The sequence below is a fragment of the Sphaeramia orbicularis genome, chromosome 5, assembly GCF_902148855.1.
Source record: "Sphaeramia orbicularis chromosome 5, fSphaOr1.1, whole genome shotgun sequence".
NCBI lineage: Eukaryota > Metazoa > Chordata > Actinopteri > Kurtiformes > Apogonidae > Sphaeramia > Sphaeramia orbicularis.
The window spans coordinates 22,780,005-22,802,844 of record NC_043961.1 but is presented as its reverse complement, the minus strand read 5'-3'; the positions used below and the strand labels follow the sequence as shown (position 1 = coordinate 22,802,844).

General features: G+C 42.6%; 1 protein-coding gene across 2 annotated transcripts in view; it reads left to right on the top strand.

Moving 5' to 3' along the window:
• Positions 1-19,106, top strand: part of lrig1 (leucine-rich repeats and immunoglobulin-like domains 1) — a 40,044-nt gene extending 20,938 nt beyond the window's left edge. Inside the window, exons 6-18 of one of the 2 annotated variants that reach the window (XM_030135377.1) lie at positions 778-921; positions 1,359-1,502; positions 3,289-3,432; positions 6,055-6,135; positions 8,463-8,534; positions 9,007-9,078; positions 9,272-9,435; positions 10,314-10,655; positions 11,765-12,046; positions 13,962-14,396; positions 14,933-15,064; positions 15,300-15,578; positions 16,595-19,106. In XM_030135377.1, the coding sequence (XP_029991237.1) occupies positions 778-921; positions 1,359-1,502; positions 3,289-3,432; positions 6,055-6,135; positions 8,463-8,534; positions 9,007-9,078; positions 9,272-9,435; positions 10,314-10,655; positions 11,765-12,046; positions 13,962-14,396; positions 14,933-15,064; positions 15,300-15,578; positions 16,595-16,800 (2,497 nt within the window). In that variant the 3' untranslated portion in view covers positions 16,801-19,106. The remainder of the gene's footprint in view (positions 1-777; positions 922-1,358; positions 1,503-3,288; positions 3,433-6,054; positions 6,136-8,462; positions 8,535-9,006; positions 9,079-9,271; positions 9,436-10,313; positions 10,656-11,764; positions 12,047-13,961; positions 14,397-14,932; positions 15,065-15,299; positions 15,579-16,594) is intronic. The other variant, XM_030135378.1, reaches the window with a different exon arrangement.
• Positions 19,107-22,840: the final 3,734 nt, after the last annotated feature.

Sequence of the window (22,840 nt, the reverse complement as noted above, 5' to 3'; positions counted from 1 at the left end):
GCTAAAGGGAGTTTGTCGTGTTCATTGATCAGGCTCAATGTGTCTGGAACACTGTTACAGTGAGCTGTACCTCTAAAGGACAGGATAAGGTCTGACTGGGTAAACAGCAGAAGTGCATTATCTGTGATTTACTGCCTTCTTCCACATCCCCCAAAGTGGTTAGTTCATTCACCACAGTGCGCTCCATTATCTTCATCAAACTTCCCTCCAGCGTCACAGTGAGGTCGACCCATCTGTAGCTCAACACCTCTGTTCTGCACTCACGTAATGGTAGTTTCCCCCATTGTAGCTCCAGCAGTTTCTCCAGGTGCCTTTTGTTAGGCAGGTGGCCTCAGTGACACTGTATCTGCACATGCCAGTGATGATACATGCAGGACACAAAAGAAGATGTGTGGATGTTTATCTTTGTTAACCTGAGGGCTTTTACACACACACACTAAATGTACAGCATCGGATGCCAAACCAGGCTCATAACCACAAACAGAGCCTGATGTCTTTCATATGTTCATTTTGATTCACTCTGCGTAGTGTTACAGCTGACCCTTCTTTACTTGCTCAGTCTTATGGATATAAGGCATCTGTAGGCCACTGAACTCCTTAAGCTTCAGTGAGATTGATGATTTGTGTAGAACGACAACAAAACATTCCTCAGTCAGAAGAAAAAAATGGTTTACCTCAGATGTGGGGGTATATTTAAGTAAGACCAAGTATCGTAATAATCGGGCTTTTTTTCCCTACAATAACTTGTATTTATGTATTTTTCCATCCTACCTGCAGTGAATTAAACAGGAACCGTATCCGTCAAGTGGAAGGTCTGACCTTTCAGGGTCTGTCTAGCCTTGAGGTACTGAAACTGCAAAGGAACAGCATCAGCAAACTGACCGATGGAGCCTTTTGGGACCTGGCCAAGATGAAAGTCCTGTATGTAAAACAATTAACTAACAATATAAATAACCATAATATATCTATGCAACAAGAAACTGACTTGCATGCTGCAGTGTCAGTGTCATCAAACAGCTCTTCTCTCAACTAATATCTGAAACATGTCATCTGATTTATGGAGTTCACTGCAGCACACAGCCTGGAGATGAGAATAACCTGATAGCCTAATCCTATTTACCTCAGTTACTCACTATTACAGGAAGACTCACCAAGCTAACCCTTTGAGAGTAGGATCTGTGTCTTTTCTGGACCTTGCTCACTTATTCAATTACATGCAAAATAGCACAGCAAAGGTCATGAATTACAACGATGTATTTTTTTAGAAGCACAACTGCATAATTACCACTATATTTGAATATTGTTTTGAATGAATATTTACAATGCTGACTATTTTTGCTACAATTTGTTTAATGCAGTCACCTGGACTACAACAGCCTGACAGAGGTAAACAGTGGCTCGCTTTACGGCCTGACTTCCCTTCAGCAACTTTTCCTCAGTAACAACTCAATAGCCCGCATCAATCCTGATGGATGGAAGTTCTGCCAGAAGCTGCGGGAACTGTGAGTACCAGCATTTAAGTGACCAAGTGTCTGTGCCAGATGTCTTCTGTACCAAAACTCTTCCAGTTAGGCTGGACGTTTCTAATCCTGGAGCAGCTGGAGAGCATAAGAGTCTGTTAATTCAAAAAGCTGCACATTAAAAATTTAATGTAGTCTTGAAATCAATTGAAAAATAATTTTAAATTCTTTCATCTTTTGTCTGTTTCTGGATTTAAAAATCTCTTGTCCTATAGCCTGAGAACCTAACCCCCCCCCCCCCCCCCCCCCAATATCATCCTTATACCTTACTCAGGGTTAAATTACATTGTGCTTTAACACTCAATACACTTCGTTATTCTCAGGATAAGCCTGTTTATCCCATAATTAGTGCTGGGCTCAGCAGCACTCAAGCCCTTCGACAAGAGTTTTTGTACTTCTTCTGAAGCACAGGGGTTTGGCAAACTGGCATATAATCCTCTGCCGGTTGTGTTGTGGTAATTACACTGAAGGATCGCCTTCATGGCCTTTGTCTACCGAATGAGGAGTCATTATCTCACAGGCTTTCCTGTTCTGTTGACATGACTGTGGTATTGCTGCTGTAAAGTGCTTTGCGTAGCTGAGGCGTTGCTATCTGCTGGGTAGCCTGGGGAATCTATGGCGCCTATGTTTGTTTATGTGTAACAGTCAGAAGGGATAAAGAGGTAAAAGGACTTACAGTCTTTTCTCTTTGTTCATATGAATTTACACTGTGTATCTCAATGCCATTTCCTGTGGGCATGTCTGCGATTGACAAATTGCTTTTCTGCTCCATCCCTGCATCATCATCCCAGCACTACAGCAGTCAGTGGGTATATAATTTTATTATCTAAAGTTATGATGACCCCAACGGCAGATAAAGGAGAGTGAGTTGTCTTTATGAGGAGGTTGTTATTGCATTCCCAGTAGGCCAAACTGAGGTGGTCATCAGGGAGAATCTCTACACACATGACTGGTCAAGCAAACCTTCGGCCCGGCCACAGAGGCAGACAGCGAGGGCCACAGAGAGGGCAATAAAATGCACAATACTGCCTTTGACCACTGTTTTAAAGATACCATTGTGGGTTTTATCATGGTTTATAATCAGAATTTGTAAAAAGGAATTTAATCCATACTGTGACTGCAGTGCAAAAATAATATATTCCAAATACATGAAGCACTATTGTTTATTTTTGCTCTCGACTTTTAATGTTGCTTTCCCAGTGTGATGAGTCAAAGTCTAAAACAAGAGAAACTATGAGAGTATGTGTAATGATTTCATCACATTTGTATTTCCCCTGCATTTTAAGGGGAAAAAAATCAAGACTAAGGGAATAAGTTACATTTTCGGAGTGGTAATGTTGCATTGTGGCTTCTGGCTGCAGTCGGTACACATGAGTGACAGTATATGTCCCTGGGGTTTACCACATACTCAAATAGGCTTATAAATGGAGTTGTAGATACGTAAAGTTCCAAGCAAGGATTTCCTTTCTTCTGTGGAACTCTAAGGTCTGCTAAGTCCATTCTCTGTTAACATTTTGTGGTAAAGAAAACAGCACAATGGAAAAACATGTCACATGGAGGCGAATAGACATTGAATCAGCCATGAAATTTAAGTATAATGATGTCGCGAGCTGCCTCAGAGTTCTGCCAACCTGTCATCTCCTTCCAGACCTCACACAGAACATTTCTCTCTTTTTTCCCCTCTCCTTTTCTCCGTCTCTCTTTGTCTGCCACTGTCTGCCTTGCTGTCCACCGCTCTGTCTGCATCGCTCTCGTCTTCTCTCTCCAGGAATCTGTCGTACAACAACTTGACTCGTCTGGATGAAGGCAGTCTGGCGGTGCTGGGGGATCTCCACACCCTCCGTCTGGGCCACAACTCCATCAGCCACATCACCGAGGGAGCCTTTAGAGGCCTCAAGGCTGTACGAGTTCTGTAAGTATACACTTCTCCCCGCTCACCATTATCAATCCCAAAACAACCCCCAACCACCACTACATTACAGCTTTGTCCCTGCTGACGATAAGAGGGAGATTTGCCACTTGGGAGCAGTGAAAGCTGAGATGTTTCATATTAGTTTTGCTTCAGTGACATTCGATATTTAGACTTACGTAGTGCCTTTAGCTGACATTAGAAAGTAAGTAGGAGTTGTTCATTTTTGCAACATGGGGGCTTTTTCCACGTAGGATCTCATTTGCATTCATGTCTATTCATGAGTTTTTTTGTACTATTACAAGTTGATTGTGTGGTATATTGTTGTGGTTTCTGTGGCAACTTCGGTTTTTTTTGTACGTCTTTTCTCACTTTCTGTTCCCTTTATGTGGTTTTGTTTAGGGTTTTTGTTTGCTATTGAACACTGGATCCCAACAAGCCAGGATCTAAAAGTGTTCAGTGTCACTCACCTCACCCAAGATCCTTTGAATGTTGAGCTTTTAGAAGTCATGAAAAAAGTGTCCCCCTCCTTTCCTCCACCTTTTGCTCAAAACAGATCCAAAGAAAGAAAGAAAAGGAGGGAAAGAAAGAGACAAAGTAAAGGGATAAATCCAGAAGAAAGACTTGGGGGTCTTGGTTCCGAACCAAGGTCCTCTTGGCTGTTCCTCTTACCAGTGAGAGAGCCAGAGAGTAGAGCTATGCCAGAGCTCCCTAGACAAGTGCTCTCTCAGTTGGATGACAAGCCAAGGCACATAAGGCTTCTCTCTACTGGCGGAATATGTGTTAGATAGAGGATGTGATGAGCGCTACCATATCTATGTTTTTCTTTCCAGATTTTAATTTCTCACTTTGCTTCTTTTGGCATTCAAGCCCACTTAATATTCATTTCTGCACCTCTGATATACCCTAAGTATACTCCACCCATGTTCCTCCAGATACATACTCAGACTTTTGATTTGCATCATGTTTTCTCTCCTTTTCTTCTGTCACTTCAGTTCTCAGTGTCTTTGAGGCAGGCCTAATCTAATCAGTGGAGGGGAGAACGGGCATAGGCTGGGCCATGAAAAGGAGCAGGGAGAGCTTTAATTGGGCCTGCGCTACTGGCCGTGCCGGCATGGGGCTGGAGCCTGCATTGGGGTGTGAAAGCTCCAAACAAGCCAGCCTGCCCTCTAATTCGGCCACGGGGGTCGTTGGCTCATCGCCCCCTCCCTCCCTGTGCCCAGTCCCCTGCTCTACAGCCCCCACCACTGGCCTTGCTTTAACAAGGCAACAGCCATTCACATCCAGCCAGCCAGAAAGAGTAGGAAATTGGCAGTCCCAATCCAGTCCAAAGCAAGACAGCAGCCAGTGGAGACTGAAAAGAGCCTGAGGGGGATAAGGGATGCTGGGAGAGGGTGCTATTGTGGTGGGTGTGGCTGATCATCAACCTCAAAGCCCTTTCTCAAGTTTGAAAGAAAGTCTTTAAATGGTTCAGAGGTTTGCAGAACTCTGCTGACTGTTGTTTTTCTGTTCAATCACAGTGCGGGGGGTGTAGCCAAGGCTCCTCTGACTTCACCTTCAGTGATAGTTCGTTTGACCTTGAGCTCCGGGTTTTTGTAGGTCCTTTTAAAAAGGCCTCAATCATTTGAGCTTTAGACCTTGAAGTATCTTAAATATGATTCTGACTGCTCTTATTGGTTTATGAAGCAGCATTAACCTCAGTATCACTTTAAAATGTGTTTGGTGGATCAATCAGTCAGTCAGGGTTTAAAAAATGAAACTAGTATTGAATCATTAGCCAGTGATTTAAACTGTGAAGCCTTATGTGTCACAGTATGATGAGAGGATTCATGTGGTGTAAGTTAAAATAGTTATCTAACATTGTGAAATTAATATGATCTGAACGCAGGGCAGAACCTGTAAATTTATTTTTAATTTTGGATCTTAATGCATTTTTTGTCAGTACAGACAAAATAGGTCTTGAATTGCATTCATCGTGGTCTTACAAAAGTTTTAAATTAGACTTGTTGAAACCTGTGGAAAAGCTGTGTGAAAGCAAAGGCAGTACATTCAACAAGTGTTTGGAAACCCCCGACTGCATCAAAAGAAGCCCCCTTTTCTCTTTCACCGAGTCCGTCTTGGCCTGGCCATGGCTAAGTTCGGCCCCTAACCTCATTAAGACTTTTGGCTTGGGTTTTGGCTGTGCCATACCTGCCATCCCATCACAGGGACCAACAGACCTAACTGTCTGGCCTCTAACGCTGCATTGTGTTGCCGCCAACCCCTCCATGCCGTCATGAATTATACATGTTTCCCCTGCGCTGGGTTCGCCTCGACGCACGCACACGTCCTCGCATGCACACACACCTTCTCCGCCCCTCTAAGGAAAGAATGTGCTTGGTTGGCAGAGCAGAGCGGCAGAGGGGCTCTTAAGGCCAGGTGCAGAGGGGGAAGGATGAGGGAAGAGAGGGAGGGAGGGGGCGAGTTTGGGCTAAAGGGGTAACCCGTGACTTCCAGACCAGCCTCTGCCAGGGCTGTGAAACGCTTCAGTGCTGGCAAACCCTGTCCCAGTTCTCCTCCTCCTACTCTTCACCCCTCCCTCCTTTGCATCTTTCTTATCCCCCTCTTTTCTCTTATTCTCCACAGGGAGCTGGACCATAACGACATCTCCGGCACAATAGAGGACACCAACGGGGCCTTCTCTGGATTGGACAGCCTCAACAAGCTGTGAGAGTCTCCCCACACTCTTCTCTCTCTCCTCTCCTTCTCTATGTTTTTCTTCTCCTTGTACTATACTGCACTTATTCTGGGATTATCTCTGCTGTTCTTCAGAAACACTTCAAATATTTTCCCTACATACATTAGTTTCCCTCTGAGTCCCAACTTGCCCTAAATTGCCAGCTAAGTTTAGCCGGTCCAATTTAAGGCCGTATACTTCTTTGAGATATCCCTCCCCGTAGGACCCCACACTTCACTTGGAAGGGAAGTGCAATGACTTATTGGGCGCCTCTTCCTTTTTTACAAGCCATGTTCATCAAACATCAGCGGTAAATTTTTACTTCATCCTCTGGAAGCCTAAGATAGATTTTCTCCAGTTCACTCTGATCTCATTGTTTTATTGGTTCATTTTGGCGAGACTGGGTTCTTTATGTTACCCGTAGTGGTTCAGGAAGGGCATGAAGTGAATCATTTTCTATCTGCTTTTTTGCAATTACTCATTGATGTTTTCATCGAGGTGGCCAGTAAAAAGTTCCATGAAAAGTAGCAAGTTGAAAAATGAGAGCGGACATAGATGTTCTGGCATTGAGTGGCTGTGCACAATCATCAACCTGCAAGATGAAAAGATGACGTCCAGCCAAGATGGTTCCCAGTGTGAGCGCCGCTGAAAAAGAAAGAACGGGAGAAAGAGGGAGAGAAAGGGCTTTTCTTCGAGCTGGCAGGGGTTCACTCCCCAATAGGCTTATTTCTATTTCTTCTCCATGCCTTCGCTTCTCTCATCCCCTCTTTTTGCAGTCCCTGTTGTTAGGAACTGAGAGAGGGTGAAATTGAGGGCTGCATTCAGTAATGGACATCAAACGCCCCACACGCCCCGCCCTCTGACCCGGCCCTTTTTGTCATGGCGTTGGCGGAAGCAGCTAGCTGCATCCCAATGCTGACATAGTGAGGCATGGGAAAAAGGGTTGCAAAAGCCAATAAAGGGGTGAGATGTTAAAGTGCTGTGGTAGAAGTATTCAGATACTTTTAAGTAGTAACACAAACTACAAGTAAGAGTTCTGCATTCAAAAAATTCAAGTATGTACCAGCAACTGTATGTATGAGAAGTAAAAGTAGTCATTTTGAAGCAACAAGGTCCTTGTCACTGTTATAGTATTATATGTTTTGGATTTATGTTATTGCTACATTAGTATGTTTTTCACTATTGCAGATGTTTTAATTTAAGCACATTTAGAGCACTTTATAAACAGTTTGATAGTTTAATCTTGAAAAGGGGAACCACTTGGGCGTTCCTGTCCTGCAGGAGTGCATGTTTTCTAAAACTTCAAACATATCTCTAAAGCATCACTTTAACTTTCCAGGAGCTCAGGACACACAGCCCTGTGTCCAGCTTTGTGATGATGCATCTCCAGTCTTTACCAAGAGGACATTTAAAGGGTTTATTGATTTTAAGGAGAAGTATTTTCTCAGCCCATAAAGGACAACTGAATCCTTTAATTTTACATTCAGAACATACACACTCGGAGATATGGGATTTTCACTGAACAGTAAAGAGACATTCTGATCAGAGAACTAACTAAAGGTATTGGACAAATGTAGAGGAAAAAATAAGCAGATAAGTAGATTTTCCTCAGATGTAATAGAGTAAAAAGTTGCATATGAAGACAAAAAGTATGTAGTTACAGTTCACCACACACACTGAATTTCACCAAAAGCTGTTTTTTTTATAGGCCACCATATGGGCCTTAGAGTAACTAAGCCAAGTAAAATGATAAGATCATTTATTTTCGTGTTTTGACAGTCTGTACATTTATCTAGCCGTTTATTTGCGTGTACATGCGGATGGGTTTGAACACTGGGGGTCTTCATTGTGAAGCAGCCAGCCATGTCTCCCCTTCCTGTGAAGTGAGGAATAGAAGAGGAGATGACTGAGGGAGGGGAGGTGGGAGAAGGGATCAGCCTATCGCTACTCGGTTCCAACAAGGCTTAACGGACACAGACGCACACTCGCGTGGTTGTACGTATGTCCTTACAAGCTTAGCTGTCTCATTCAACACACACTCCCCTGCCCAGCCATTGCTATTAAATTCTAATAAAGATAAAAGTGGTCTTTGAAGAGCAGTGCAGAGCCCAGGTGCCCCCCACCCTTCAGATCAACCTCATCCAATCCCCCTCACCCTTCCTCCTGGCTAATCTCCACACAGTTCAGATTTCCAATACCTCAGTCCTCCACTCTTATCAGATTCAGTCTTGCTAATTGTGCTTCTCTCTCTCCCCCCTCCATGTCCGTGCTCCCTCTCTCCTCATCTATCGACACCCCTCATGTTTGGAAACGCCAGGACTCTGTTTGGAAACAAGATCAAGTCGGTGGCCAAGAAAGCCTTCTCTGGTCTGGAGACCCTGGAACACCTGTGAGTATCCCACAATGCTTGGCTGCCCCTCCTCCTAGTAAGAGAGCAAAAGAGAGAGTGAGAAAGAGGGTGGAGTGGGGGAGCAATTGCCAAAAGTAGCTGGCAGAGGAGGCTGCTAGCAATTTAATAGCGTCTTTGTAAAAGGAGAAGACAGGGGCTTTTGCGAGCACCCAGCTGCTTCTCGCTCGTTAGCCTAGCACAAGCTCAACTTTGGCCTTTTTTTCCTGCTGCTGCACAGGAACAAAGTTATTGAGCATATGTTGGGTTCTGCTATAGAAATGGAATTCCTATAAGCTCTTTCACAGGCCTTTGTCAAATGAGGTCAGGGAGAGATGGAAAAGCTGGCATGTATTCTGATTCATACACACCTGGATATTTGCAGCTTTGAATTATGCCAATTCAGTGTGAACCTGCCTGTGTCTGTTGTTACTGATATCTGTGTCAGAGCTCATGAAACATTGTACCCTTACAGGAACCTGGGAGAGAATGCTATTCGTTCAATCCAGCCTGATGCCTTCAGTAAGATCAAGAACCTCAAAACCCTGTGAGTTATACTGATGCATTCACTTGAGTAGTATAGTTTATGTGCAAAACGCCACACATGCAGTTGCAGCCAGCAGCAGATACACACCCACATGACTTGGATTGAAACACGCGCCATCAGTACTTTTGGCTTCTGCGCACACACTCTCTGTCAGACATATTCAGTTACTTAGCTCCACTCCTCTGCTCTCCAGTCTCATTCAGAGCGACAGCTTCCTGTGCGACTGCCAGCTTCACTGGTTGCCCGAGTGGTTGGTGACGCGTGGTCTGCAGGCTGGTGTCAATGCCACCTGTGCCCACCCCGAGAGCCTTAAGGGTACCAGCATTTTCCAGGCTCCATCCAACAGCTTTGTGTGCGGTGAGTAGTTTGTACATGTTGTGTTTGTGTGGGTTAATATCACAGGCACAGATGGGCCACACTGACAGCTTGGCACTGTTCTGCCATTTACATACTTATACATATTTGTTTGTGTGGTGGTGTGATGACATGTTAATGAATCCTTTTGTGTGTTTTATTCAGTCCTTCCGCATCCATTTATGCAAAGAGCAACAAATGCAAACACCTCCTGAAAAACAGTTGTGGTGTTTGATGATAAGCTGTGATGGACAGTTAGTCTTTATCTTGCTGTGTTGTAAAGTGTACTCTTTAATGCAATGCTTTTTTAAAAATACTTTGAACAGTGTAACTAAACCTACTACTGTTGTATGGATGTCATTTGGGTATGAAAAGCCTTACGCAAACTAGAAAACTGTACTAGCGCTCATTAATTAATATTTTACTTTTTGTTATATTTTATTTCTTTTATTTTTATTTTACCATTATTTAACCCGGAAGTCCCACTGAGTTTAGAAATCTCTTTTGCAAGGGAGACCTGGCCAAGGTAGCAGCCATACAAAGTCCAAACAATACAAAACACATACGTGATACACAATGAATAAAACACAATAACAGTTATTCAACCATAATGGTATCAAGAAGAACAGTGACATTCCTCCTTCATTGTATTCTCCATTGTGAAGTGAACATTAGAGAGATTATAAAAAACAATTTTATAATGTATTTCTTTGTTGGATTTACAGAAATTGTGCTATATCCTAATGTATGATGATCTATGAAATGATCTGTAATGGATGTAGGATTTTTTAGGATTTTTTGTATATTGTTCCACATGCATAATTTGTACTTCCTCCTTAAACTTATTTTGTCCCTGTTGTCTCCTTGCTCTCCATCTGTAGATGATCTTCCCAAACCCCAGATTACAATGCAGCCAGAGACCACAGTGACAGTTCTGGGTAGTGACGTTCGTCTTACCTGTACAGCTGCTAGCAGCAGCTCCTCTCCAATGACCTTTGCATGGCGCAAGGACCAGGAGCTGCTTCGACACGCTGAGACGGAGAACTACGCTCATGTGCGTGCATCCGACTCAGTTGTCGGAGGCGGGAGTGGTGGTGTGATGGAGTACACCACCATACTACACCTCCGGCGTGTCACCTTCGCTCATGAAGGTCGTTATCAGTGTATCATCACTAACCACTTTGGCTCCACCTACTCCAGCAAAGCTCGTCTCATTGTCAACAGTAGGTTCCTTTTCTATTATTGTATTTCTTCATTTCATTGCATAGGTTGTGACAGATATTCTGTGTTGATGTGTTGTTGCATAATTTCTGCCAAATGAAATGCCTGTTTATATTCCACTTATCTGAGCTTCAGTCGTCCCATTTGACAGAGTAGCAGTCAAGATAGTGACCGTGCTGAGCTCTTCTGTTTTGCTTGAATAAAGTCTTCTCTCTCTTTCTCGCTGCGCCTCTATCTCTCCCTGGATGGTATTTGGAACAAATTGATTTAACTGCATGTCAGTGCTAACAGGAGTCATCTCCTCTGCACTCTGTCACTCTGCTTTCCTCTAAACAGAGTATTTATCTAGAGTTTGGGTCCTTGCCCAAGCCTGCATCAGGCCTCTAGCATCCTCTTGGCATTGTATAGAAAAAACAGAATTATTTCTTTGCCTGTTGTTAAGCATACAAAGAAGGGCGAGCAGTTAGAATTTCAAGTTTTGCTTGTTGGTTTCAGTCCTGGCACCGTCTGGGAGAATATAGTTGGAAGAAGCAAGCGAGTAATTCTCTGTAATCCTGAACAACTGTCAAGGTTCTTACCCCAAAACTACTCCGGTGGGGCTATTGATGAGCTTATATGTGTAAAAAAAAATATTTGAGCCTGACGACACTGGAGTTTTGGGGCCTATAGAGTAAATTGAACATTTTCTCATTCCACCCAAATACCAAATAAAACTGTCATAATTCAGAAAAATTTTTTGCACACAATGTAAACTGGTCTAAATAACTTAGAAATGCAGTGTGCTCATATCACAAATAATGCAAAGAAAATAAGCTGACATTTATGTTTAACCAACAAAGTCCTTACGTTTTAACCATGAAAGAGAAATTAATTTACACACACCTTTTTCCAATAGTCTTTTCATAAAGAATTATGCAACTCATTGTCCAAAAATGCAAGCTGACAAATGTGACAACGATATGGCAGATAACTACATTAGAAATAAACCTTATTCTCCAAATTCCACATCAAGATCACAAATAAGCATTTTTTGAGCAGTATGTGTTAAAGCATCAAGTTGTAAAAATGCTATTAATATTCAAGTGCTTGACAGGATCTGTTCTTTTCCTAGTTCTCCCATCGTTCGTGAAGACACCCAGGGACAGCACCATACGGACAGGACACACCGCCAGGCTGGAGTGCGCTGCTGAGGGACACCCAACGCCACAGATTGCCTGGCAGAAGGACGGGGGCACGGATTTTCCAGCGGCCCGTGAGCGCAGAATGCACGTCATGCCCGATGATGATGTGTTCTTCATCATGTCTGTTAAACCAGAGGACATGGGCGTGTACAGCTGCACCGCCAAAAACACAGCAGGCACCGTCTCTGCCAATGCCACTCTCACCGTTCTGGGTAGGAGGATCTATTCAAACTATGTACTGCAGTTGTATTACTTCCTGTTTTTGAGTTGTGTGCAGCATCAATTATTTTCCCACATCTCCAAAAAATGAGCCTAAATTCGAAATAGCTTTGGTGGTCAGTCGGGAATTGGTCGGTCCGAGGCTACAGAATGAGAGGCTTTATATTTTTCTTTTCTCGGCAGCTGTGGCCTTGCTGCAGGTCAGGGGCCAAAGGTGACAGTTGGGAGTCAAAGGGGGATGGGTGGGTAAGGGGAGGCAGCGAGGGGGTACTCACAGAGGGGTGTTTGTCAAGCATTCCCACCTCCCTCTCTCTCTCGTCTTGGTGGGAGGGACAGTCATGGCTGCTTCACTGCAGGCCTCGGTGCTCCCAGTTTATTGGCTGTGCTACGCTGTGAAAGCAAACTGAGCCTCTCTCCTAAAAGCACCTCTGCACTAACATCACCTTTGTGTTTTGTCTTTGACCTGAGCAGAGCAGTTCCCAGTTGGACTGAGCTGAATCTTGCTATCATACAAAGGTTGCAACCCAGAGAAAACACACAAAGCAACAGTTTCTGCGTTAAACATGTTCAGGCTGGTGATTTGTAGTGACATTTGCATATTATTTGGTGTGTTACAGACTTGTTACTCTGCTAATCCACTCAGAAATATTGAACCATGCCTCTAGACTGAATCTGTGATGTTTGGGTTTTAGAGATGGAGGGGGTTAGTTGAGGGGCCCCTGTCTGGAAATGAGTGGCGGGGAGAAAAATGGGAACCAAAGAACTGGAATGGTGGAGTGTGTGGGGGGAAGGTAGGCAAGAAGTGGGATTTAGAGAAAAGAAAAGGGGTGGGGGTGGATGGACAGGGCATTGATGGAGAGAGAAAGTATTAATAGAAGAGTGAGGGGCGACTGAAGTGGGTTAAGTGAGATCTCTTAATCTGTGTCTGTCCCACTGTGAGGGGAAGTGCTCAGTCTGAGAAGAGAGGCCTACCTTAGCGCGTGCACACACGCACAGCTCAATGTGCTTCATTCACCAGAATGTGAAGTTTCAGGAAAACACTGAAAACATTGTTCTGAAGAGGATTCTGCCCTCAGAGAGATGTTGTTTGTGTCTGTATAGAAGTGTGTGAAGTTGAACAATTTCTGACTTTGTCATCTTTGTAGATAGGATCTCAGATGTCAGAGTAGTTGAATGAGCATCTTGAAAACAAAGCATCCGGTGGCGGGTGGGACTTGGCTGATGGATGATGCTATCGTCCATCACAGATGACTGACGGTCTGTCAGTGTCATGATTCCCTCTTTGTCACCTTGTCTCACCCGGCTTATTCACTGAGAATATTTCATGGGAAATATGGGAAAATATCATCACTGCATTATTAACATTATAACTGCTAGTGGAGAGTCTAGTTTTCTGCTGATTTATTGTCACATTTTTGCTGTTACTATGTCCCAGTCCACATTTCATTTGAAGTATTAAGTTAATTAACTGGACTTCAGCAACTTCAAGTAATGAATAAAAGCCATAAAAAACATAAAATGTTGCTAGAAATTGAAATAATACAATGACGTTATTCTCAATCACACCTTTTGTTAAGGTAAAAAGAACATCATTCACTATAGGCTACAACCTTTGATCCCTTTTACAGTCTAGGAATTTGATTCATACAGTTTAACAGTAATCAGTCTCATTGTCCATCACAATGTTTCATTATAGACATTGTTTTTTTCAGCAGACATTTCCCAGTCTTAGATATCAGAACAGTCCCCTGTAGCTGAATCAGTCACAGCCGTGAAATGACACTGAAAACAAATGGTACTAAATCAGTAACTTGAGAACAGCAGCCTAGAACATGACTCCACAGAACAACAACAGAATACCAACCTGCACTTTACAAGCTTTAAATGTCTCGCTCCTGTCTTCCACAGAAACCCCTCACCTGGCCCAGGACCTGGAGGATCGCAGCGTTGTGGTCGGGGACACTGTGGCCCTGCAGTGCAAGGCCCTGGGTAGCCCGCCGCCCCGCATCACCTGGCTGCGGAACGACCAGCCGCTGCGCCCTTCTGAAAGGCACCACTTCACCCCAGGGAACCAGCTACTGGTCATTGGCTCCGCATCGTTGGAGGACGCTGGCCGCTACACCTGCCTCATGTCCAACACGCTGGGCACTGAGCGCGCTCACAGCCAGCTGGTGGTGACTCAACGCCGCAGCCCCTGCACGCCACCTTCAGGCCCAGGAACGGTCACCATTGGCATTATAGTCATAGCTGTGGTGACAAGTATTGTGGTGACATCACTGGTGTGGGTGTGCATCATCTACCAGACCCGGAAAAAGAGCGAGGAGTGTAGCGTCACCAACACAGGTGAGTCTGAACCTGTTCTAGTCTAAAGGGAGGGAATGGAAAAAAATGTTGTATTCGGGCCAATTTAAGAGAATTCATGTCTTTACTCTTTCTGTTAAACTTTGTGCATTCCTTTTCTTAGTACATTTTTATTCCTCAGTTGGATCATGTTTCTATGAAAAACGCGTCTTTCACTCCCTGTGTGCAACCATAGCTTTTTCTGGTTCTTCTCTTGTGTTGTTTAAATGGTTGACAATTGCCTACTGTACCGTCTTGTAGTTGGTCCAAAAAAGTGTTGAAACAAATCTAGCTGTGCACTTTCATCTGAACCAAGGCAAGGGTTGTTGGAACCGAGTCTGTCTGTTCAGTCCGGACTGTTGGTCTGGAAAACTATGACATTTGCAGTTTTGGTTCAGATCAAGCTAAAATTCAAGACCAAATGGCTTAAGAGTGAAATGAAAACCAAAAAAATATATCTTCATAAATGTTTAAGAATAAAGCCATGTGGGTTTCCATGGTTGTGGTTCTGATGTGCTTCACTCCTTGATCTCTCCCAGATGAGACCATCGTTCCTCCAGACGTGCCCAGCTACCTGTCCTCCCAGGGCACCCTGTCAGAGCGGCAGGACGTGTGCATCCGTGTGGAGGCCGGCGGTGGCGCTCAGCCCAACGGACACATCGACACCACAGGTACCGGACAGTTCACTCTCACCTCAGTCTTCCAAATGTTTGTGCTCCTGAACAGTTTCTCCCACTTCCCATGAGCAGAGCAGGAGTATTACGCAACGATGAAAAGAGCACCTCTGTGTGAGAAGGCCTGCTCAGCGTCAGAAATAATTACAGCAGACTCCCAAACCGCACTGTTGACATATAGTTGTTGATTTTCTGTTTCTGATTCATTTATTTTCTCTCTCCCTTCCTACAGGCTTTGATTGTGCAGTGGTGTGTACAGATTGTATGGAGAACAGTAACAGCTACTCCAAAGATCCCGACTACCTGAGCCATGACTTCAGCCCTGCAGCGGGTCTGGAGTACCAGCAGCAGTCTGTTCCCCCCGCCTACTCTGACTGTCTCACAGGGGAACAGCAGGACACAGGGACACACAGAGCCCCCCTCTGCAACGGTACCCCCAATGGGATCCGAAAGGACATACAAGGAACCACATTTCCAAAAAACCACAATACGTTACAACATGATAGAACAGGTAAGGCTGACACCGGCAGTGGTTTGACAGTTATTTGTATTTTCCACCACTGTCATGAATCAAGTCCATATCATTATTAAAAACTATTTACTCTGTTGCCAATAAAGTTGGAATCATTTTGTTTTTAGATATGTTCCTCTTTTTATTCCTATTTCTACACATCAGTTATCACCTCTAACCAGGTCCAAAGATTACATACTGAGTCCCTCTTACACTTTATTGATCAAGAATAAATCACATTGTCAATCATTTCATGACAAGAGGTGATAATATTTTATTCCAACTTTATGGGAAACAGTGTATATATTTTGTTGTATTAACTACTTATTATTTAAAGTATCTACTGTTTTGTAACACTAAAAAAAACAAACAAAAAAACCCACCATTATTGTTTAGAATCCTACATATTTTGACCCACATGGTCTTTGTTCCTGACGGAAACAGAAGTAGGTTTCCATATAAATGGACTTTGAATGTTTCTGAACGTGTTTCAGCTAACAAATGCCAACAACCTGTGCCTCCAGTTATCCCGCAAACAAAAACACCACAGCAATAAATCCTGTTATCTCTTCATAATAAAGCCCCAGACTATCTTTGGAATCTTTCTCAGGATCTTATTTCTATCAGGTGAGACGAGGAGAAACTATCAGTAATTCAGAACCCTTGTCAGGGCAAATGCCCTTGAAGATGATTGTTGATGGATCTGCTCCCACCAGCATCTGACAGTGTATCACAGTTACATGCCCAGAGCCCTTCAGGATAACTCTCCCAAAATACTGAGAAGGAACTCTGCAGGTCTGGACTTGCTCTTGGGTTCAGCTTCTTTAGTGTGGAGCTCCACCAGTGAAGTTGGCCTCCAAATACCAATTCTCACCTTCACATGTCAACGCAGTGCTGTGCTTACATTCCACTGCTCTATGTATCCTAAAGCTGAATGCATATTTGTCTATATACATGTCACGTCATTGACTCGGCTTGTTTCCCTTCCTTTTCCTTCTCTTGTCTGTCATGTTCAGCAGTGAGCAGAGCGGGACAACCGGCGGCCGGCTCACCATCACAGGACGAGTCCTTCCACAAACCAGTGAAGCTGACCAGCGTGACGAGCCACGGCCGCCACAATACGGACTGTGAGCCTGAACTCAGACAGACTCTGCTGTCCAATGGACACGCCCACAGAGCCTCTCTGAATGAGAGCACCCCCTTAAGGAGAGCCAGCGATTAGCAGGCACTCGTCCCTAAAAACGCAAGCCCACAACATGGACTCGCGGTAGCTGAGTGGACTTTTATCTTTGCACTGGGAAATAAACTGCTACCTCATATCGAGGCGAATGGTCCCGAGCCTCCTGGATCTGGACTGAAAGGGAGCGCCGGGTGAGGGGGGTTAAAGAGAGAGAGCATCCGGAGTTTGAAGGTGGAGCTTATGTGGGTGGCGTCCCATCTGAGCGTATCAGCTGTACATAATTAAAACCTTCCCCTGGGAGGTGACCAATAAAAATTTTAGCTCCAAATAATGTGACTTGCATTTGAAGCATGTAAATGTAGGGAATCTTGTACAGTATATCGATGTGCAGGGGAAAAAGAAATATACCTTTGGACATTTGACTGTACATAAGAGTTTTCTTATATTATATATTATATAACTTTTACAAAAGAGTATTTGAATTTATGTGCATGACAAAGAAAGGAGTGATGGTATTTTTATTTTTCTTCAAAAAAACAAAAAACAGCCTTTTTCAGCTTTTACCAACATTCAGCTGCGGTGCCTTATTGCATGATCAAAGAAAACTCAAAACCTTACTTTGAAAAGCATTTATCAAGAGACTTTTTGTGAGAGATCCTGGTACACTCTTTATCGCAAACACTTGATTGCACTTGAATGTTTTTTGACAAATGCTGCCAACCATGGCCTTACAGAAACACAATTCACACTCACTGTTAGTGTATGAAGGAAGAGCTTCGATGTTAATTATTTTGCCAAGTCGGACGGTTCAGAGTGGTATATGCGGAGGGGGCGGTCAGTTAAAGCACTTTTAATTCTTCATAAACAATAGGTTTGCAGATACTTCCTGCCAGTAGGAATGTAGGAAGCAGAGGTCCCTCCTTGGTGTGAGGAGACATTCCACATTTTTTGACACGGTAAATTCATCAGTACATACTGAACCATTAAGGCTCTTCCACCTGTTTCACTTAACACATTACTGCAGAGCTGCTCTGAACTGGTTGGGAGACAGTTCTTCCCACTGGACTTTTAGTCCACTTTGTTCCTTTTGTTTTAAGGTGCCATTTGCCTGTTATTTGGAGCTGTAGTGCTGATCCGTAAAGCTGAAAAGGCCAGGAACGATCTCTCCAAATGGACACAAGACACCTTCATGTGCATTTGAACAACTATGTAAAAACACCTCATGTTACTGTTCTGTATTTTCACTTCATTAAGTAATGATAAACACTGAATTCAGCTTGTAATTAATTTCTCCTGCTTTTGTAAAGAATCAAATTTTGCATTGGTTATTTCACATTCAAACTCTCTAAATATAGCTGTTTAAAGTGTTTTGTAAGAGAAATTTGGTAAGTCGACTTAGACTGAGACTGGTCCAATTTGATATTTATGGAAGTTAATTATATTAAATGTAAAATGTTGACATTTTGGTTCGATTTGGGTTGATTTTGGTCTTCCATTTTTGTCATAACGTAACAAATAATTTACTGCAAAATAGAGAAATTTACACATTGCACTTGAGCTGTGTAAAATGCAGCAGATTATTACAAAACATCAGTGTTACTACATGAAGTGAAAATGCATCACTTTCTGTTGAGTCACTACACAAAGAGGTGTTTTTATGTCATGTGTTTCAGGAGCACTTCCTGTTAATTGGCCAATCGTCTAATTGTACGACTCTTGTGCTTTCAGTTTAAGACAGATGGTGAATCACGGAGAATTCTGTTGTGTTACTGCTGTAATGTGCCTCAACATCCATCGTTGTGCGTTCTCGAGCAAACGGCCAGTATTCCACGTCACGTCAGATCATAGCGTATTCACGTCACTACAGCTGAATAAAGTTTTGTGTTTGGAGGTTATCTGGAGACGCGGCTCGATGCTGTGAACAGTTGGGAAGCTTGTGAAATGTGCTCTAACCAAATGAATGCAGTCAGACGCTCCTGTCACCATCCCTGGTTACACTGGGTCACAAACCTTTTCTAAATAGTTACATTGTCTGATGTTTGCATGTGTTTGGACTGAACTGTGTTCTGTTACCAGTGGCCTTATCAAGGTAAACCGGAGGACACGCTCCTCTGGTTACACCTGATAGCACCTATCAGAGATGATTTTACCAGCAAGACCAATCAGAGATCCCCAGCGGGAAACTAATCTGTGTTCCAGGAAAAAGGGACAAGAGGGAGCGAGGTGCAGTTCATGTTCTGAGTAATTTATTGAAAGAAAACTGTGCAAAACCATTGTTCCAATGTCAAAGCTAAAACAGTGAGGTGTCTAACATGGCATTGAAGTGTCTAATAAAAAAAATCACATTTTGCTAGTACACTGTGTTTCGTCTGAATTCCTCAAAGAACGAAAGGATGTTTTTTTGTGACGGTATCTGAAACAGCTGAGTTAGCATTTAGCGCTGCTCACATGTCACAGCGGTTATGGAGAAACCATCAATTCCAATGAGGCATGCACCAAGACATGAAATCCAGAGACCTTGATCTTCAAAGCAGTGAAGAAGCTTGTGCCTGAACACACAGCTAATCTTCCAACCAGGAATGTCTCCTGGCTCCCTAAAGCTCCAAAGACAGCAGGCATATTTTTTCCTTCTGCGGGCTGTTTAAAATATTTGCGATGGAGAGGACGGCTGACTGAGGGTCAGTGGCTGCCCCCGATGTGCATTCCAGATGGATGTTTGTCACCGGGTGATTGACATGCCCCCGACCGTGGCCTCCACCAATCACATGTGGACCATTGTTGTCCAGCGGCCTAGTGACAAGTAGCATGACAAACACCCCCACCTGTGAGGCCATAAGTCTGCCTGAACCCCCAACAGGATTTACCAAGTCCTCAGCCCGCCTCCGTCCTGAAGGCTGAAGGACAACACCCAGGTGATTCACAGAGGACAAGGACGGACACACGCTGACAAATCAAACTGTTGACTTCTGGCCTTCACTACAGGTAGAATAAAAATATTTAATGACACCAGCCTTCGCTGTAAACAATGTCTGAAAATCCAGGAACAAAACCATAAAAGTCAAAGTCTTAGAGCCCTTCGCTCAAACACAAGTCATTCTCAATGTCCGTTCAGGCTACGTCCAGACGATAACACTCATGGTATTCTTCTTTTGCAGATTCTAAAAGTTTCACATCCATACATATATCAGCATCCAGATGGAAACAGAAAAACTGGGTTAAAACCAAGGTAATTATCGTTAACGAAAACCAACCAAATGACAAAAACTAGAATTGAAAAAACAGGGACTAGACTAAAAAGAAAAAAACAATAACTAACTGAAACTGTACTGTGAGCTTACAAAACTAACTAAAAGGTATAAAAATTATGGAAAAAATTCCCTTCGTTTTCGTCTTTATCAATGTCAGATTGATTCGAAATCGATTTATTTTGGTTGAGCAATTTTAGTTAGCGGCACCATGTGACACTTGTCATTTAGTTGTCTTCTCGTCCCCACTCTACCTGGAAACACACTGTACAAAAAAAAAAATCCTGTTGTTTTTACAGAAAAAAACTGGCAGCTTTGGTTACCAGAACAATACTGTAAAAAACACATTCAAGTGTAAACATATTTACAGAGTAACATGTAGATTTAACATTTTAAACATGTAGATTTAACAGTTTAAACATGTAGATTTAACAGTTTAAACGTGTAGATTTAACAGTTTAAACATGTAGATTTAACAGTTTAAACATGTAGATTTAACAGTTTAAACGTGTAGATTTAACATTTTAAACATGTAGATTTAACAGTTTAAACATGTAGATTTAACAGTTTAAACGTGTAGATTTAACAGTTTAAACGTGTAGATTTAACATTTTAAACGTGTAGATTTAACATTTTAAACATGTAGATTTAACAGTTTAAACATGTAGATTTAACATTTTAAACGTGTAGATTTAACATTTTAAACATGTAGATTTAACAGTTTAAACGTGTAGATTTAACAGTTTAAACGTGTAGATTTAACAGTTTAAACGTGTAGATTTAACAGTTTAAACGTGTAGATTTAACAGTTTAAACGTGTAGATTTAACAGTTTAAACATGTAGATTTAAATGGTAAATGGACTGCACTTATTTAGCTCATTTTCTCCACCTTCATGGTGTCTGAAGCTCTTTCCAAATCCACCAGGTCCAGCTGGGACCAGTTTAGGGTTCAGTGTCTTCCTTGGACACTCGGACATATGGACAGTCGGAGCCAGGATTCGAACCACCAACCCTTTGGTTATTGGACGAGCCGCTCTACCAACTCTACCAACCCATCAATTTACAAATTTAAAATGTTGAATTGTTAAATGTTTACTTTTTTTTAATAACTTTTTTTATTAAAAAAAAAAAAAAAAGCAAATAGGCCCTTATTTCAACAGTATGGTCTTGCAGTTTAAATGGCACCACATTGTTTTTCAACTTAGTTTTATTTTCTTAAAACAATAGAAATCCATCATTTCTACAAACAAATCTGGTTTTGTTCACATACTCTTCCTGTAAAAACTACAGCTATATTTGATTCTATCATTAACACAAAAATCTTTTCAAATAAACTTTGTATTATATTGTTACTTACAGTTTTTTTTATGTTGCAATTTTACAACTTTTTGGTGTTAATGCTACAGTCATTTTTTACAGTGTAGAGACTAAAGTTGGGAGAAAGCAGTAGAATCCTGTCTGGGATTTATGTGAATATGACGGTGAAGAAGAGAAAAGATATGAAAAAAACTAAAACTAAACTAAAACTAAGCATTTAGAAAAAAAATGAAAACTAATAAAAACTAGCAAACCTGCTCTAAAAACTAATTAAAACTGAATTAGAGGAAAAAAAAGTCTAAACTAAATAAAACTAAACTATAATGAAAAATCCCAAACTATTATAACCTCGGTTAAAACAGTGTCATACATATGACACACCTGCATGTGGCGCTGTACACAAACAGACAGAGCCACAGGATACGCAAAAATCTCAGAAGAATGCAGGGTCCAGGATGCGCTTCTAGCGCGACACTGATGGATTTAAACGTATCTGACGTCTGTATCTGTTTCTGGGCCTCCGCTGGTCGTCCAGTTCATACAGCATTACCAGGTTTTGTTGTACTAGTGCTAATAAACTTAGCAGCGCAAACTCAGCTCCGTAATCCGCTGTGGTTGTTGTTGTTACCAGATATTACTTCTTGAGTTTTCTTCTTCTGGTCACGTGGTGCTATGGCGTCATCATTTCCAAAAAGCGGTGTTTTGCCTAACCATACAGCAACGCGAGGGCGGCGTTGGCAGATTTTTCCGCTCTGGGATCCGTTCTCAAAAAACACCGTTTCAGGGCACCGACAACGTAGATGAAAGGCCAAAACAGCATTAAACTTTTGCAGATTGACTTAATTCGTTGTCGTGTTGACGGGTTCTCGGTGTCATCTTTGTGCAGAGGGTTTATTTATCTGCTGAAGGACAAAGTTCCCCATTTTTCACCAGAAATCTGAGTATAAATAACTGATTTACAGGCAGGATTTTTGACACCACAACCATTTTGCTGCTCTAGCATGAAATCTAAAGTGAACCTTTAGTGAAGCAGGAGGAATACAAGTAGAGAGTTCCAGTTTTTCAAGTTTTACTACCGCTGTAACTAGGCCTGTAACGGTACACGTACCGAACCGAACAGGTGTGTACTGAAACGGTTCAGTTCGGTACGCAGCTGTACCGAAACGGCACAGTATGATGAGAAAAAGAAAAAGGAATGAAAGACGTCGTTCGATGCGGAACTTTAAATCCTAGCAAGTTTCACACAGACATACGGAAGGAGCACACACTGACCTGAAATATGAAATAACAGCTGATATAAGGTTAAAAAAAACAACAAATATGATGTGAACCTGGAAGGAAGAGACTGAAGACCCTCCACCATCAGTCCAGTCCAGTTTGGATCAGTTCAGGTTCAGGTGAAAGACAACAACGAGGAAAGAGACGTTAATAAGACGGACGTTGTTTGGCCCCTAGGAACTACGGTAGTTCTAAAACACTGACACCTGCTCTGTCTGTCTGTCTGTCTGTCAGTTTGTTT